This window comes from Mustela erminea, chromosome 20 (assembly GCF_009829155.1).
Source record: "Mustela erminea isolate mMusErm1 chromosome 20, mMusErm1.Pri, whole genome shotgun sequence".
Classification (NCBI taxonomy): Eukaryota; Metazoa; Chordata; class Mammalia; order Carnivora; family Mustelidae; genus Mustela; species Mustela erminea.
The window spans coordinates 14646134-14663201 of record NC_045633.1 but is presented as its reverse complement, the minus strand read 5'-3'; the positions used below and the strand labels follow the sequence as shown (position 1 = coordinate 14663201).

Sequence of the window (17068 nt, the reverse complement as noted above, 5' to 3'; positions counted from 1 at the left end):
TATTTAAAACCTTTCTATACTTGATTAAGGTGCCTGGGCGGCACAGTCACTGAAGTGTATGATTTATGGTTTTGGCTCAGGTTATGATCTCAGGGTTGTGGGACTGAGCCCCAGGTCAGGCTCCATGCTCAGTGTGGAGTCTGCTTGAGATTCTCTCTCTCTCTCCCTCTGCCCCTCCCCCAGCTTGCACTCTCTCTAAACTCTTTCTAAAAAATAAATCATTAAACAACAAAAGATAGCCACACACTCACCTCTTGAACCCAAGAGCGTGACTCACTATAGTGATTTCCCGCACTCCTCTCGGCCCCTAGGGAGACCACTGACCGCTCCCAGCCCTGTTGGTCAGCTGGGGATCATGCCTGAGCCTTAGAAACCTAGCAGCAATGGTTTGTGCCTTTTCATTGAGATTCCGAATTTTCACCAATTCCCTAACTGTGGCTTTCTCTTGTCAAAAAAAAAAAAAAAAAAGCATCCTGCTTAGGAAGTTTAAGCAAGTCTGCCATTTCCACTGCAGAGAATTTATGAGTGAAACCCGTGGCACAGAGGACAGGAAGTTAAACTGCTGCCTTACATTCGATCAGGACCAAGCTGCAGACCAGAGAATCACTTGGTGTTGCAAAATCTTTATTTGGCTAGAGGTTGGGATGAAAACACCATACAGCTTCTCCCCTGCAAAATTACGTCCTGTAGAGAACGGACTAGCCTGACAACGTTGAGTTTCCCTCTTTAAAACAGCACTTGAATCTCCATCTCTGAAGCCCATCTGGCCGTGTCCCCACGGCACCTCGTTTCTATGGAAAACCCATTGAGGACGCTTGCCCTTGACAGTAAATGCACACTCGAGAGCCTGAGGCCAGCGGAAATAACAAATTCCGCATTTTAGAGACTTTTGTGATTTAAAAAGTAAATGTTACCATCTACTTTGTGGTATCAAAAAAGCAGGTGGTCTAGCTCCTGACTTGGAAGGAAAACCCCTGGAGGCTTGCCTTGTTTCTGAACCATGTGATCTTTCTGGAAAGCACGCGTCACTAGCCATTAGGACAGTGCGTCCATGGCTTAGAGTCAGGGATGTGGACCCCCAATCAAATCCAGGGAGAGGCTGAGCACCCCAACAGTCACTTACTGCTCCAGAACACATCTACTGAACAGCCATGCAGAAGGAACACAGTGTACACGTGAGTAAATGCACACAGGCGGACAGTCTGGAGGAAGACAGGCATGTATTTCTTGCCTACGCCAATGCTCCCTGGTAACTAAGCCCACTGAATGCACACTGCCTCAGTGACCCACAGCCGTGGCGGACTGCCACCGAAATCAATGATTTGGATCTCAAGGGTCCTTTCCAAAAACCCACCAAGACTCTCTCCAAAGTGCCACAGCCGAGTGTCGGCAGCGGGCCTATCCCGGGCCTGAGGACGAGCTTTGGGACGGTTTGCACAGACGAGTGTAAAGGAGCCTCAGAAAACAGATGGTGGAAAGCGGGCGGGAAAGGATCACATGGGGGGGGGGGTTCCAGGAAAAGCCAACAAGGTGGGGAAGGCCGGTACTGTGCTCAGAAGCCGACGGCACGCTGTAATAACAGCCAGAGAGCACTGTACTCTCCTTCTGTCCTATTAGCAAATGCACAGAAGACCAACTTAAAAAAATTGATTTACTTCAAAACTACTGGTTCTCACGCGCACAAACGGATGCCAGAACTACTTGCGGAGGTTTTAAAAAATATTGAAGTCTGGGCCTCACTCCCGGAGAAGACTGCATGGTGTGGGGGTCAGGACCCTGCATTTTTAAAAAGCTCTTCGGGGAATGTGGATGCTCCCTTCTGCCTGAGTCTCTAGATTTTTAGGTCGACTGGGGTACTTTGGGCTTTTTGGGCCACTGTTTGGGAGTGCGGGGAGCTTTTTTCGCAGATTTACTAGCAGTGGTGAAGAACTTAGCCCCTGGCTTTTTGGTCATCTGTCTTGGGTCTTTTTTCCCCCGCGAAGAGTTTTTTTCTTTCTCTGCGTCTTCTTTGATTCTTGGCTTCTTCTCCAGGCCACTGCCTGGGGTCTTGGGCTCCACAGCCTTTGGGGTCTCCAAACCTGGTAAAGCCTTTCTCTTCTTCCCACGGGGTGTGCTGGGAGCAGGACTCTTTTTTGGAGACTTCTTTCCTGTGGCTTGTTTTTGCACCTAAGAAAAAGCAGAGTTAAGTCCAAGGGAAACCCTGAAGGTGTCCCTCTGAGAACTGATATCATCATGTCACCCCCCAAAGGGATACTACAGTGTGATAACATGCGGGATGGCTTTGCCTTTTGGCACACAGGCATTCTGAAAGGTAACCGTTTTCCATCATTATGGATGGTAGCAAGGACCCTGGTGCTGCTCTCCCAGATCTGGTCAACAGAGAACCGTTTTTGCCTTTCATAGAGACACCAAGAAGCGCCCACTGAGAGCACCCCTAGGAGCCTGTGGCCCAATCCTGACTCTTCTCCATCTTCAGGTGTACATTCCTTGCCTGTGGGTGAGGACAGGAGTCTCCCAAACTGTCTGTGTAAAAACCACGCGGGCTGCCTGTCAGGAAGCCCTGCTTCCCAAAGCAGACCGAGAAGGTCTTGGAGGGCAGCGTGTTCCAGGATCCTCCAGAGCCCAGATGACAGCTGCTGGACAGCACTCTAGTGACAGACGCGTCCAATATGGGAGGAAGTCAGAGAGGCAAAAACAGCCAGCAAAGCAAAAGTTTGCTTTTCAGTAAATATAAAACGGTAGGATTGTTATGGGAAATTTGGAAAACGTAAGAAATACGAGAAACAAAATTCTCTGACAACTTCAGCACACCATATTAACCTATCATTCACTACTTTCCCCCTGGAAGTGTGCATTCATTTAAAAGTCAAATGTTGGGGAACCTGGTTGGCTCAGTTGGTCAAGTGTCTGCCTTCAGCTGGGGTCATGGTGTTGGGGTCCTGGGATGGAGCCTCATGTTGGGCTCCCTGCTCAGCGGGGACTCTGCTTCTCCCTCTGCACCCCTCTACCCACGCTCTCTCTCTCAAATAAAAAATCTTAAAAACAAATGAATGAATGCCAAATGTTATGCCCTTTCCCTAGTTACTTCATTAGCATTCCCAAGGGCTCTGTATTTTCTTTTTTTTAAAGATTTTATTCATTTATTTGACTCAGAGAGAGAGATCACAAGTAGGCGGAGAGGCAGGCAGAGAGAGGAGGAAGCAGGCTCCCTGCTGAGCAGAGAGCCCGATGCGGGGCTCCATCCCAGGACCCTGGGATCATGACCTGAGCTGAAGGCAGAGGCTTTAACTCACTGAGGGCTCTGTATTTTCTTACTGAACATCATCTCAAATCACTTATAAAAACGACCGGAAAGGCCCATGACGTGTCCTCCTCTGAGCCTCGCTGGCGAACGAGGAGACTTCTGTACACACGAACACACTTCCACAGCTTGAGCTACACACCAGCCAGTCAGCTATCCACTCTTCCAATCTGCAACATGTCACAAGCCGTCCCCTAGAAACACACAAAGTGTGCTTTCTCCAAAAACAATTACAATGCTCCCAGGTACACGGATCCTTTGTGTTAGCTCCGAGCAGACTTAAAAACTCAGAGGAACTCCGGGGACACCTGCACAAGGAGTACTTTCACCAACATGAAAACTCCAACATCCTGACAATTCTAAGGACGGCCGCTACTGGACAAAGAACCCAATCGGTCAAGGGCAGGGCTAGCCCTGGGACGGCCACTCCCACCTCCTAAGGCGACGCCTCACACCAGGCACAGGCAGACTGCACCTGTGGTGAGAACAGCCGTCCGGGCCCTCAGCATCCCCTTTCTTCCTCCTCATGTTCAAGAGACCTTTTCCTAGCTGGACGGACACTGAGAACGAGGAAAAACTATACCAAGGAATCAAACAGTTAAAAAATTCTGTTCCTCTAACTGATCCCGTGAAACCCACGCAGCTGGATTTCCGGAGCCCGCGGGGCTGGGGTGCCGGAGAGGTTTTGGGAGCACGCCTGCGAGCCGCCCTGGCCTGCTAAGTTTCCTAAGGCTGACACGGGGGATCCAGGACTCCCCGTCAGCAATGACACCACTGCCCACGTTTCTGCCCTGGCCTGCTCGTTAAAACCACAAGCAGCGTTTCCTACAATTACAATGAAAATCAATGACAGTCAGTACCTCCGCGTTTCCTTTGGCTGGCGTCCCCCCTATTGGGACCAGCACAGGGATCTCGTCTTCAGATTCCTCCTGCACCTTTGACTGAGCTTTCCCTCGACGGCCCTGTTTCTTCTCACGGGCTCCGGACCCCTCCTTCTGGGGGGCGGGGGCAGGGGCGGGGGCGGGGGCAGGGGCAGGGGCAGGGGCAGGGGCAGGGGCGGGGGCAGGGGCAGGGGCAGGGGCCGGTGCTGCAGCTCCACTAGTTTTGGTGTCCACGTCCTCCTTCTCCGGGCCCGATGGAGTCTTCCCAGCCTGCTTCATAAGCCTTTTGTTTTTCTTCTTCTCTTTCTGTTTTTCACGATACTCTTTTTGCTTTTGTTTTTTCTTTGCCTCCTACAAAAAATAAACAAAAACGATACACACACAAGCCCAAGCGTAACTTCAGTAAGGGACACACTCGTCGGCACATCAACGGCAGAAATTCAGCACATGCAGCTCTGATGCCCCCAACGCTTCTGCGAAGTGCCCCGATGTGGACCAACTCCGAGCAAACAAAACCCCTGACCGGCATGTGAATCTCAACTCCAGACTGGCTGTAACTCGCAGCCAAGGATGCTCGCTCTGAGAATTACACGCCGGGACTCCTAACTCGGGTGTGCGGCTGGAGCTTCCGTGAAAGCTGATCTCGTTCACGGGGGAGTTAAGAATTATCCTCAGTTGTAGAGCACTCTGATGTGATTTATGTCTCAATAAAACGGTTTTCCCCAAACTCACACAACTGATCACTTTTCCCCCACTTCAGGGTTTTGGCTTTAAGTGGAAACAGTAAAACGTTTCAACAGCTAGAGGTCTATTGTCCTAACCACAGAGTCCCAGTCAATAACATCCCTGACCGTATCCGACCCATTTTAACCAGCGGTTCCAACGTTTTAATCAGCAATTCCAACATTTTCTCCAAGTCCTCAAATAAATCGGACAAATGGCAAAAAAATTCAGATTTCTTGCTTCTCATAACAGCAGTCTGTTATCCTGGGTCATCTTCCCAATGAAAATAAGTAAAAAAGTAGGGTAGAATATATTTAAAAAAATTTTTTTTTATCTTAAAGGCATCAAGGAACCAACTACCTGCAAGACATTTAAAATAAGGACCCAAAGGGTAAGTGAGCCCAGAAGCAAATTCTGCCAAGAGTATTTGCTGATCCCTAATTTTTATTTTAACAGGGAGTGGAGGGTGGATGGAGAAATCAAATACCAGTGTCCACACACTGGGGTGGGTTTATAGGAGGAACCCCCCACAGTAAGCTGGGAGGCCTGTGAGTTACTCTCGGGGTAAAGAGGAAGAGGAAGCAGAGCTGTGTAGAGTCTTCGCATGGTCTGCTCGGAATCCTTCAGGGGATCTCAAGCCCTGAAATGCGCTCCAGGTCCAGGGTCCCAAGGTGCCCAAAAGACAGAAATGGAAATCTTCTAGAGAAACATCTCTATCCTATACCTCAAATTATTTCTACCAATCATGTTCCCAATACGACGGTCACAACACAAAGACAAGAGGTCCACAAGGAGCCAGCAGGGACACAGAATCGGCTGTGATGCCAGCACAGTGCTACTCCAACGACTGGACGATAAAACAGTTAACGCTGAACGTGTTCCAGGAATTACAGGGAACTGGAGAATGATTTAGGGGTAGTTAATAAGAAAGTAAAAGAAGTAAAGCCATTTTGAAAAAGAACAAAACACACTATTTCTACAAGTAAAAAGAAAAAAAAATAGTGCGGTGCCTGGGTGGCTCAGTGGGTTAAAGCGTCTGCCTTCGGCTCAGGTTGTGATCTCGGGGTCCTGGGATCAAGACCCACATCGGGCTCTCTGCTCAGTGAGGAGCCTGCTTCCCACCCTCTCTCTGTCAGTCTCTCTGCCTACTTGTGTTCTCTATCTGATAAATAAATAAAATCTTAAAAAAAAAAATAGCAAGACCCAAATTAAAACCCCACTGAACCTGATTAACATGGCTAAAAAAAAGTGTTAACAAACTAAGAGACTGGTCTAACCAAAAGCAAAAAAAAAAAAAAAAAAAAAAAAAAGAAACGTTCTCTGGTTTTTTGTTTTTTTGTGCACTAGCATCAAGAGCACTGAAAACCTACAAACCCAAACTGAGAGGTTATCTGTGAGCCTAACACAATCGTCAAGTGCTTAAAAGGGTGCCAGGGTGGATCAGCGGGTTAAAGCCTCTGCCTTCAGCTCAGGTCATGATCCCAGGGTCCTGGGATCGAGACCCACATGGGGCTCTCTGCGCAGCAGGAAGCCTGATTCCTCCTCTCTCTCTGCCTTTCTGCCTACTTGTGATCTCTGTCAAGTAAATAAATAAAAATCTTAAAAAAAAATAAAAGTGCTTAATGAACTTCCTGTTTTCTTTTGGCTTCTCTTGCCTCTACACAGGCCCCCACTGAGCCTACTCGGCCACTTAACTAACGTACCAATAAACACAAGGTACCTGTACCTCGCTACGCTTTACTCACAGCCCCGCTAACGGAGTTCATCTGTAGAGTGGGGACAACGCACGCAAAGCAGGACCACTGGGCAGCCACTGAAGGCTAGGCAGGAAGGGCATCTGCTCCTCTTCCTGGGCCATGTTTCTATCTGGGAGGAAGCCCACCGGTATTTTAAACCCTACTCACCTTCTTCTTCTGACTGGGGGTGCTTATGCCCTTGGCTTCATCTTGACAGCTGACAAACGAGGAAAAGATGGGCAGGGAAGCGGACCTCTCAGTTTTCACGTACAAGAGCTTCACGCTCTCCCACTTCTGCAACAGACAAAAAAGGTACGATTGGTGCGGGTCCCGTTTCTTTGAAACAAGCAAGAGTCAAGGCATGCCCCCGTGGGACCGCACCTCTGGCAACTTTTGCGAAAGCCTCTTCGCCACGGTGATGATGTTCTCGACAACGTGCTCAACCTCCATTCCAGTGTGGCCAACGCGGATAGTACTGCAACATAATACAGCACGAGACAGGAAAGTTTTAAAAAATAATAGTAATTTGTGTTTCAAAATACAGCACAGGCAAAGTAAGCGAACATAAATACACGATCCCGAGAAAAAACAATTAAAGGTAGAAGCATTCAAGTCTTTGTGGTTTGACTATTTCTTTTTATAGTTGTTTTATACAACTGCTATTTTATTTAAGTTCAATTACCATAGTGTACTGTTAGTTCCAGAGGCAGAGGTCAGTGGTTCATCAGTCTTGTATAATGCCCAGTGCTCACGGCATCACGTGCTCTCCCTCATGCCCGTCACCCAGTTACCGCCTCCCTCACCCCCCGTCCCTCCAGCAAACCGCAGTTTGTTTCCCATGATGAAGAGTCTCTTATGGTTTGTCTCCCTCTCTGGTTTTGTCTTATTTTTCCCCCTTCCCTACCATCCTGTTTTGTTTCTTAAATTCCACCTGTCAGGGGCACCTGGGTGGCTCAGTGGGTTAAAGCCTCTGCCTTCAGCTCGGGTCATGACCACAGGGTCCTGGGATCGAGCCCCACATCGGGGAATCTCTGCTCAGCGGGGAGCCCACTTCACCACCACCACCCCCCACTCTGCCTGCCTCTGTCAAATAAATAAATACAATCTTTTTTTTTTTTTTTTTAAAGATTTTATTTATTTATTTGATAGACAGAGATGACAAGTAGGCAGAGAGGCAGGCAGAGAAACAGGCAGAGAGACAGGAGGAAGCAGGCTCTCCACGGAGCAGAGAGCCCGATGCGGGGCTCGATCCCACGACCCTGGGATCACGACCCGAGCCGAAGGCAGAGGCTTTAACCCACTGAGCCACCCAGGCGCCCCAATAAATACAATCTTAAAAAAAAAAAAAAAAAATGTCCACCTATCAGTGAGATCATACAGTAACTGTTTTCCTGTGATTGACTTGTTTTGCTTAGTTTCACGTTATTTTTTGAGATTTTATTTATTTGTCAGAGAGAGAGAGCATATGCCCTGCTCCTGAAATACCATGACTTGGTGATGAAGGAGCTGCCCTGAGAGGCTTATCAGCCATCAGCTGGCAGAAGTTCTACCTTCATTCTAGAAAACACGGGTCACACAGCTGGCCCTCAAGCTTTCCTGAGGAGGGGCTGTTCTGGAAGGAGACGGCTGGGAGGGATGCTTGTGTCTTTATGGTCCCCTGTCCTGACCCAGCCGTCATCATCTAAGACCAACAGTTCTTGTTCCTGGTGTAACAGCATCTTCGGGCCAAGGGCAAGATGACCCCTTCAGCTGAAGCGGGGTGTAGACAGAAGCCAAGTGAAAGCTCCGCTACTGCTCAGCCACTGGGGCCCTGTTCCCGCCAGGCCCTGTCCTCCCTACCTCAGTAGCTGGAAGGCGAACTCGTGGTCTGCTGGGAGTCGCAGAATGAGGACGAGACGGGGCTGGTGCTGTCACCCGCCTCCGGCCAAAGACGGCTCTGCCCGCTGCGTGCTCCCTGCCAGCTGCAAGCACATCCCCGGTCTCCCAGACGGGAAGACGACAAGCCGTGAAGGAGAGAGGGGAGGAGGCAGGTGACGGGGCAGGTGACGGGGCAGGAGACGGGGCAGGAGACGGGGCAGGAGAGAGAAGGAGGGGAGCCGGGAGGAGGGCGGCTGTGCAAGGAGAGGAAAGCACAGCTCCGGCGTCTGTACTGTCCGTCCGCTGCCCACAACTCTCCTGAAGGGAAAGGGGAGACCGCGGCTCCTTCCTCTGCCTTCTCGGAGCCATCTCCCTCTCGCAGCTGCCCACCGATCCCAGGCCCCCAGGCCTCCGACCTGCCCGAGGACCACCTCCCACGAGCCACGACTTTGATGTCTGCCTACAACCAGAGTCGGGCCCAGGCCTGACCACCAGCTCTTCTCAGCAGCTTCACTACACCCAGTTAAGGGATCGCCCACCTGCAGACAGAAGACAAGCCCAGAACCGTCCCGGGGAAGCAGAGTCCAGACAATCTGGTGGTCCCATTTTACCATGGGCCCTGCCCTGGGCATGCAGAGGTTTCTGGGGTATCTGGAAGAGAGGCCCAAGAGCCCCCCAGTGCTGCCCTCCTGGCAGCTGCCCAACCCCATACCACAGATGCCCCAGCCAGAAGGGAATTTTTCAAAATGATTCTGAGTATGTTTAGAAATCCCCTCCTTCGAAAGGGGAACCCTCCTACACTGCTGGTGGGAATGCAAATTGGTGCAACCGCTCTGGAAAACAGCATGGAGGTTCCTCAAAAAGTTGAAAACAGAGCTACCCTACAATCCAGCAATCGCACTACTGGGTATTTACCCTAAAGATACAAATGTAGTGATCTGAAGGCGCACGTGCACCCAAATGTTTATAGCAGCAATGTCCACAACAGCCAAACTATGGAGAGAACCTAGATGTCCATCAACAGATGAATGGATAAAGAAGAAGTGGTATATATACACAATGGAATACTATGCAGCCATCAAAACCCCTGAAATCTTGCCATTTGCAATGACGTGGATGGAACTAGAGGATATTATGCTGAGCGAAATAAGTCAATCAGAGAAAGATAATTATCACATGATCTCCCTGATATGAGGAAGTGGAGATCAACATGGGGAATTTGGGGAGTAGGAAAGGAATAAATGAAACAAGATGGGATTGGGAGGGAGACAGACCATAAGAGACTCTTAATCTCACAAAACAAACTGAAGGTTGCCGGGGGGAGGGGGGCAGGGAGAGGGTGGTTGGGTTATGGACACTGGGGAAGGTATATGCTATGGTGAGTGCTGTGAAGTGTGTAAACCTGGCAATTCACAGACCTGTACCCCTGGGGCAAATAATACATTATATGATTTAAAAGAAAAAAAAAAAAATCCCCTCCTTCTGCTCATCTGCCAAGTGCTCAAACCTAACCAGCCCCTTGGCATATTAAAAAAGGTGGAGCCACATTCTCTGTCCACCCGGGGAGCCACACCTCCCCAAAAGGTCTCTCCTGATCTCAGAGGCCGGATGTGGGGGTTCTACCCAGCTCGCCATCCTGATTCAGAAGAAATCAGTGTGAAAACAAGGAGACAGCAGACGGCCGATGAGGCAGGATGGATGACGAATTCACTGAACCAGAAGTCACATCAAGACTCAGGGGTCTCCCCTGTAACGGGGAACATGATCCCGGGCAACAGGAGAGCCCAGAACCACTGACGTTCACTACGTGTTAGTTTTGTCCTCCTTGTTTCCCACAATACCTACAGATGCCACTAGCCACACATGCCTATTTCAGTTTACATTATGTGAAATCAAGTAAAATTAGAAATTCAGCTCCTTGGCCACGGCAGCCATATACAGCTCATGACCCCCCCCCTTTAAAAGATTTTATTTATTTATTTATTTGACAGAGATCACAAGTAGGCAGAAGAGAGAGGAGGAAGCAGGCTCTCCACCGAGCAGAGAGCCCAATGTAGGGCTCTATCCCAGGACCCTGAGACCATAATCCAAGCCGAAGGCAGAGGCTTTTACCCACTGAGCCACCCACGCACCCTGTGCTCAGGACTCTTATGCAGATCCCCGCTACAGACCACTTTCATCACTGTACAAAGTTCTCTGGGATGGCGCTTTTCTAGGGAACCAAGTACTTCTTAGGGATATACCTTACTTTTAACAGAAGGATCTGGTTTCATTAACATGATCTTGTTTAAAAAAAAAAATTTATATAATTATTATCAAGTGGGTAGAAAACAAGACACTGGTAGCTTTGACCTACCTGCAGGAGCCACTTTTAGAGATGTTTAAGACCGTTCCACCGATGCACTCATTGATTTCCCTGGATAAATTCTTGGACAGAAGGTTTACAGGTACCGGAACTCTGTAAGAACACACAGGCACTTGGAGCCGAATGTATACACATCTGCAAAGTTCACTCAGCTCAAACCCTGTTACCGGTAAGAAACCTACTTCTTTCTGTGGTAGAAATGTCTCCCTAGGTGGGACGGCAAGAGACGCCGGATTCTCGCGTCCGTAAGGAAGAAGTCAAAGCTGCCCAGGAGGCGGAGCTTGGCTTCATAGGCTTTATACTCCTTTTTTAAAGTTCGGAGGGGGATAATCTAAAAAAAACAAAAGGAAAAGGAAAAACGTAAAAAGTTAAGTTGAACAAGAAGAAAACTGAAGCAATAACTTGGGTCCGGATCTTAAAACGTCCCAGGGCCACAGTTTAGGGAACACGTGGAGAGCACCAAGCGTGGGCCAGGCACTGTGTTAACCACTGGGGACACAGAGACTAATGAGCTGGGACGGCCTATAACGAAAGGACACCAACAACTACACACCACAACGGGAGGCGCCAAGTCACAGGCAAACCCAGGAACATTCTGAAAGTGCTGACCATGACCTAATGGAACGATCTTCTGGAAACTGTTCAAGATACAAAAGTTAAGGACGGGGCACCTGGGTGGCAGCTGGTTATCCATCTGCCTTCAGCTTAGGTCATGATTCCGGGGTCCTGGGATCCAGCCCAGCGCTGGGCTCTTTGCTCAGAGGGGAGTCTGTTTCTCCCTCTCCCCTGGCTTATGCTCTCTCAAATAAATTAGTGATGTACACAGTGGCTTTTAGGTCAAAACAAACAAACAAACAAAAAAACTGTAACAGTTCATCTATCATACAAAAGATGGAACATACCTTACTGAAGCCAACAAAAATTATAAAGAAAAAATAAGATTAAAAATTAAATTCCTGGGGTGCCTGGGTGGCTCAGTGGGTTGAGCCTCTGCCATCGGCTCGGGTCATGATCTCAGGGTCCTGGGATCGAGCCCCGCATCAGGATCTCTGCTCAGCAGGGAGCCTGCTTCCCCAGTTCTCTCTCTCTGCCTGCCTCTCTGCCTACTTGTGATCTCTGTCTGTCAAATAAATAAATAAATAAATCTTAAAAAAAAAAGAAAAGAAAAAAAAAAGAATTAAATTCCTAGGGTACCTGGCTGGCTCAGTCGGTGAAGCACATGACTCTTGATCTCAGGGTTGTGAGTTTAAGCCCCACGGTGGGTAAAGAGATTATGCAAAAATGAAATTTTTAAAATAAATGAATGAATGGCTAAATAAATAAAATAAAATCTCTATGACAGAAATACTAGGTTAGTAGGTAGTATAAGAATGTATGACTTATCACTTCAAGGACTGACTCAGATCTTCAAATTGTCCTGAAAATATTAACCGCTCCTGACCTGAGAAATGGTTTTAATCCCATGCTTGTTTAAAAGCTTCTTGTAAAACCGTTCCGTCTTTTCAGGAGTTAAGTTGGGTTCATCCTTGGTAAGTAAACAAATATCTGTTAAATCTGATCGAATACTGTGAGGCAAGGACCTGCAAAATACAGAGATGGAACAGAGAAAGCAAGCGTTATAACAGACACAATGTATGTTTCTATTCCACAGAACACACCATCAATTCAGTCATTCCAACAAAGTACATCCACGCTATTTAAGCAAACACTCTACCAAGAACATTTTTAAGAACAATTTTAAGATTTTATTTATCTGATAGAGAGAGCAATCACAAGTAGGCAGAGGCAGGCAGAGAGAGAGAGGGAAGCAGGCTCCCTGCTTAGTAGAGAGCCTAATGTGGGGCTTGATCCCAGGACCCCAAGATCACAGCCTAAGCTGAAGGCAGAGGCTTAACACACTGAGCCACCAAGGCGCCCCGAACATTTAAAAATATATCTGGTCTTCAATGGTATGAAGAAGAGTAAGTAAACTGTCACAAATACCCGGAGTCTAAAATATCAATTAGGGGTGCCTCAGTGGCTCAGTCAGTTACAGGTCCAACTTGATTTTGGAGGATCTCAGGGTTATGAGATCGACCCCTGCACTGGGCTCCACCCCGGGTGTGGAGTCTGCTTTAGATTCTTTCTCTCCTGCTTCCCAGGCCCCTCCCCCACCAAATAAAGTTATCAATTACTATGTGGGATATAAGGAGACTTAAAACATAATGAAGCCACTCAAGGTAGTGAACATGGGGTTATTATTATTATTATTTTTTTTAAAAGATTTTATTTATTTATTTGACAGAGAGAGATCACAAGTAGGCAGAGAGGCAGGCAGAGAGAGAGGAGGAAGCAGGCTCCCTGCTGAGCAGAGAGCCCGATGTGGGACTTGATCCCAGGACCCCGAGATCATGACCTGAGCCGAAGGCAGCGGCTTAACCCACTGAGCCACCTAGGCGCCCCTATTATTATTATTTTTAAAGGTTTTATTTATTTATTTGACAGAGATTGAGAGAGAGATCACAAGTAGGCAGAGAGGCAGTCAGAGGTGTGGGGGGGAGCAGGCTCCCTGCTAGGCAGAGAACCAGAAGTGGGGCTCCATCCCAGGACCCTGAGATCATGACTTGAGCCGAAGGCAGAGGCTTAATCCACTGAGCCACCTAGGCGCCCCCGTGTTTTTGTTTTGTTTTGCTTTTTAAAGGCACAATTACATATTTCAACTCATAATTTGAGTTTGCAAAATTTCCACCAGAAACAAAAGCACAACTGTTACAGCTCTACAGAACGACCGAGCAGATAACAAGGGCAAAAAGTAGAAAATCAGAACTTACAATCTGACCCTCAGTTCTTTACTTGGAATCTTCCACAATATCACCATTAAAAAGAAATTTTCATTCTCATTCAAAAGCAATCCATTCGCGTTTTTCCTGGACTTGGAATGTGTCAACAGAGCTTCTACTGCCTTTCTAATCTGCAAAGTAGAGATATGCAAATAAATTAAATCTCACTCTTAGCATTTGCTCTCTCCTCTCGCCTTTTTTCCTTTTTTTTCCTCCTCAAATTCTATTTGAATAGGCAACTCCACAACCCTCTGTATTAGGATCCTACAATTTGGGATCAGACTCCATCAGAAACTGACCGAAGTATCCGCTCAGCACCCACTTGCCAAAGAGAGCCTCTCCCACGTGAAGGCATCGCGCCAGGTGAGAACGTGCTGATTGAGGCAGCGATCGCGGGAAAAGCGCAACGCGTTGTAACTAGCACCCACTGGGCGCTTACCAAGGGTCAGGCCCCTGGCTACAGGTCTTCACCGGCCTTGCCTCCTCTGATCCCGGGGAGGCGTCGAAGCCAGCAGAGGCCCTCTTAAACCCGAGGTCACTGAGGCTTGCAGAATTAAGCGACCTGGCCAAGCCAACGGGTAAAGAAGCAGAGCCAGGTGCGTCGCACCCCGGAACCCCAGGCTGCCCCTGCAATCTACCTGGGGGACCAGGCCGCAGGGCTGGGGGTCGGCAGGCGCCTCCCCGCGCGCAGGAAGGAGGGGGCAGGCTGAGCGCAGCGCGACCCAGCGACTCTCCCCAAACTCCGGGGTGGTCCGCGGGGGCGCGAAGCCCGCACCGGCACCCCGCGTCTCACAAGCCCCCAGCCACCCCGCCTTACGAGCCCCGCGCCCCAAAGGGCCGCTCACCTGTCCTTTGTCCAGCTGCTCCACGGAGGCCGGGGTCGCGGGAGCGGAGTCCGAGGCTGCGGTTGAGGATGAGGATGCGGGGGCAGCGGAAGCCTCCATTTCGCTCGCACCTCGTGCGGCCCTGCGCGCGGTACCCGGGTCTGGCTCCCTGTGCGCACGCGCGAGCTCAGGCCCGTAGCCGGAAGTTGGGGGGCGGGACCGGCCTCTCGCGTCACGTCCGGGAGCGCGGGGTCAAGACCCAGGAAGTCACAGCTGCGGAGTTTTGGCGGCTGCCGTGAACCGAGCTAGCGGGCGCGCCTGGGGTCCCAGTGTCTCGCGTGAGGCGCGGGAGCCTCTTGGTGACTCCTGGCTCTCACTCTGCGCGGAGGGACTCGAGCGAGCGCCTGGATGCGGGGGAGAGGCGCGGGGAGAGCGCGAGGCCTGGCCTGCCACCCGTCGCCGCCCCCTGGGAGCCCGGGGGCGCGGGTCTCTCCTGGGCCTCCGGTCCGCGGGCGAAGCGTGCGGCCTGGAATAATCCGAGGCCGGAGAAGGTAGAAGCCCCTCCCACCCCGCGTCCCCCGAGGTCCCCCCGCGGCCACCTGGAGCCTTCCAGGGATGTGCCAGGCACGTTAGGAAATACATCCTTCTTCCTCTTTATGGATGCGTGGGGTTAAACTTACTCTTTCCTTTTTAAGATTTTACGTATTTATTTGATAGCACAAGCAGGGGGAGTGGCAGGGAGAGCAGTCAGAAGGGGAAGCAGTAGCCTCCTCGCGGAGCGGGGAGCCCAAGACCCTGGGATCACGATCTGAGCGGAAGGTAGACGCTTGACCGACTGAGCCTCCCAGGCGGCCATTAATCATCTTTTTTGAAAAGCAGATACTAGCCTAGTGCACCCGCTGTTCTGGACGTTGTCTTTTCCTCCGAATGCATGGATCTTGGGAGATTGTCCACGTCGGTACCTCCTCGTCTTTAAAACTGCCTTCTGTCGTGTAGGTGAACTGTTTCCTTAGGAGCATTTTGATGGACCTACAAGATGATTCTAGTCTTTTTGCAACTAGCTGTGGGCATTTTTGAGAGCTGAAAGAAGGGGAGCTGGGTGGGGGGCGCTTTCCATGTCTGTTGTTTCCCCGCAAAATGCTCCTTCCATTTTGGCAAGCCTGGAGGAAGGCTGGTTCTTCCGCTGGTCTCTGATGGTGACTTTGTGATCAGCTTGTGGAAGGAATGGTTTGAAACCTTCAGCACCTGCTCTCACTCATCTGTTCTAGAACTTCGTGTCCAAGGGTCTTCATTTTAGCACGGTATTCTGAATTTTGCGTGAGGCCAGGTGTGCCGGCGTTTACTAGCGTTCTGCGAAGAGCGTTAGGGGAGTCGCATGTGACCCCTGAATTCCAGGTCGAGAACCAGACTTGTAGACCAAAGCAGAGGCGTGCCTTAAAGGAGCACGGTGGTGTTTGCAGGGAGCAAGTGGCTGGAGCAGGGACAGGCGGAGGGGAGGATAGGAGATGAGCTAGAACGGTAGCTTAGGCAATTAATTCATTGCGAGACTGAAGGTTGCTGTGTACCTTGGAGCACTCTGTAGGTATATGGTTTTTGAGCGGGTGGTAGGGAAGAAGAAGAGGTGGCCCAGTCCATCACTAGGCTTTGGGAAAGTTCATAATCTGGCTGTGATATTGTGGTGATATAAAAAAATAGCACACATGCCCAGAAATTCTTGGATATTTAAGCAATGGTGCTTCATTCCCTTCCCCTCCAGTGTGACTTGTTTCTGTCAAATAGGACACAGCAGACTCTAGTTTCCACCTTGAGTATTTTTTCCCTTGCATGTCTCTCTCCCTCCCTCTCTTTGTGTTGTGTTCACAGTGTTTGCTCTGGGTGAAGCCAGCCACCATGTCCTGACGCTACTCAGCCTGCTGCAACCACGGGAGTGAGCACGGAAGTGGATCCTCGAGGAGTCGAACCTTGAGACGATCAGAAACTTTTTTTTTTTTTTTTTTAAAGATCTTATTTATTTGAGAGAGAATGAGTCGAGTAGGGGCCAGGCAGAGGGAGAGGGAGAAGCAGACTCCCCGCTGAGCAGGGAGCCAGTGCAGGGCCTGATCCCAGGATCCTGAGATCATGACCTGAGCTGAAGACAGTTGCTTGATTGAGTCACCCATGCACCCCAACCACAGACTCTAGAGAGACTCTTAGCCAGAACTATCTAGCTGTGCTGCCTCCTGACCCACAGAAACTGTGAGGCACTAAGTGTTTGTTACTTTAAGGCACTAAATTAAGGGTAATTCGTTATCCATCATAGATAGCTAATGGGAGTTTGTAGACCATCTGTCTTCAAGCCCATCCACTGTGTTGACACAGAGGTCCTGGGGAGACCTCATGCCTAGCAGGTCCCAGAGCAACTCATTACCTTCCCCACAGACCTGCGTGGGGCTCACAGACCCGATGCGGGGCTCGATCCCAGGACCCTGGGATCATGACCTGAGCCGAAGGCAGAGGCTTTAACCCACTGAGCCACCCAGGCACCCCTATAATTAGTATTTCTTTAAAGAATATATAATGCAT

General features: G+C 49.7%; 1 protein-coding gene across 3 annotated transcripts; it reads right to left on the bottom strand.

Annotated features, from left to right (window-relative positions):
- Positions 1-603: 603 nt before the first annotated feature.
- Positions 604-14719, bottom strand: RSL1D1 (ribosomal L1 domain containing 1). Of its 3 annotated transcripts, XM_032327684.1 has the most exons (10): positions 14528-14718; positions 13674-13813; positions 12305-12443; positions 11046-11194; positions 10855-10956; positions 7023-7116; positions 6810-6935; positions 4393-4533; positions 4162-4338; positions 604-2166 (listed from the first exon to the last, which is right to left on the bottom strand). In XM_032327684.1, the coding sequence occupies exons 1-10, from the start codon at positions 14624-14626 to the stop codon at positions 1840-1842; spliced, it is 1494 nt and encodes a 497-aa protein (XP_032183575.1). In that variant the 5' UTR covers positions 14627-14718; the 3' UTR covers positions 604-1839. The 3 variants fall into 3 exon arrangements, with proteins under 3 accessions (XP_032183575.1, XP_032183574.1, XP_032183576.1); XM_032327683.1 differs by having other exon boundaries at positions 4162-4533; positions 14528-14719; XM_032327685.1 differs by lacking the exon at positions 14528-14718 and adding an exon at positions 14122-14416 and having other exon boundaries at positions 4162-4533.
- Positions 14720-17068: the final 2349 nt, after the last annotated feature.

Excerpts from the sequence above, each read along its gene's own strand:
- RSL1D1 (XM_032327683.1), bottom strand. The coding sequence starts at position 14,626 with ATGGAGGCTTCCGCTGCCCCCGCATCCTCATCCTCAACCGCAGCCTCG. Across the intron at positions 10,957-11,045 it reads CATTTCTACCACAGAAAGAA|AGTTCCGGTACCTGTAAACC; the intron begins GTAGGTTTCTTA and ends GTGTTCTTACAG. Across the intron at positions 6,936-7,022 it reads TTTCGCAAAAGTTGCCAGAG|AAGTGGGAGAGCGTGAAGCT; the intron begins GTGCGGTCCCAC and ends TGTCTGTTGCAG.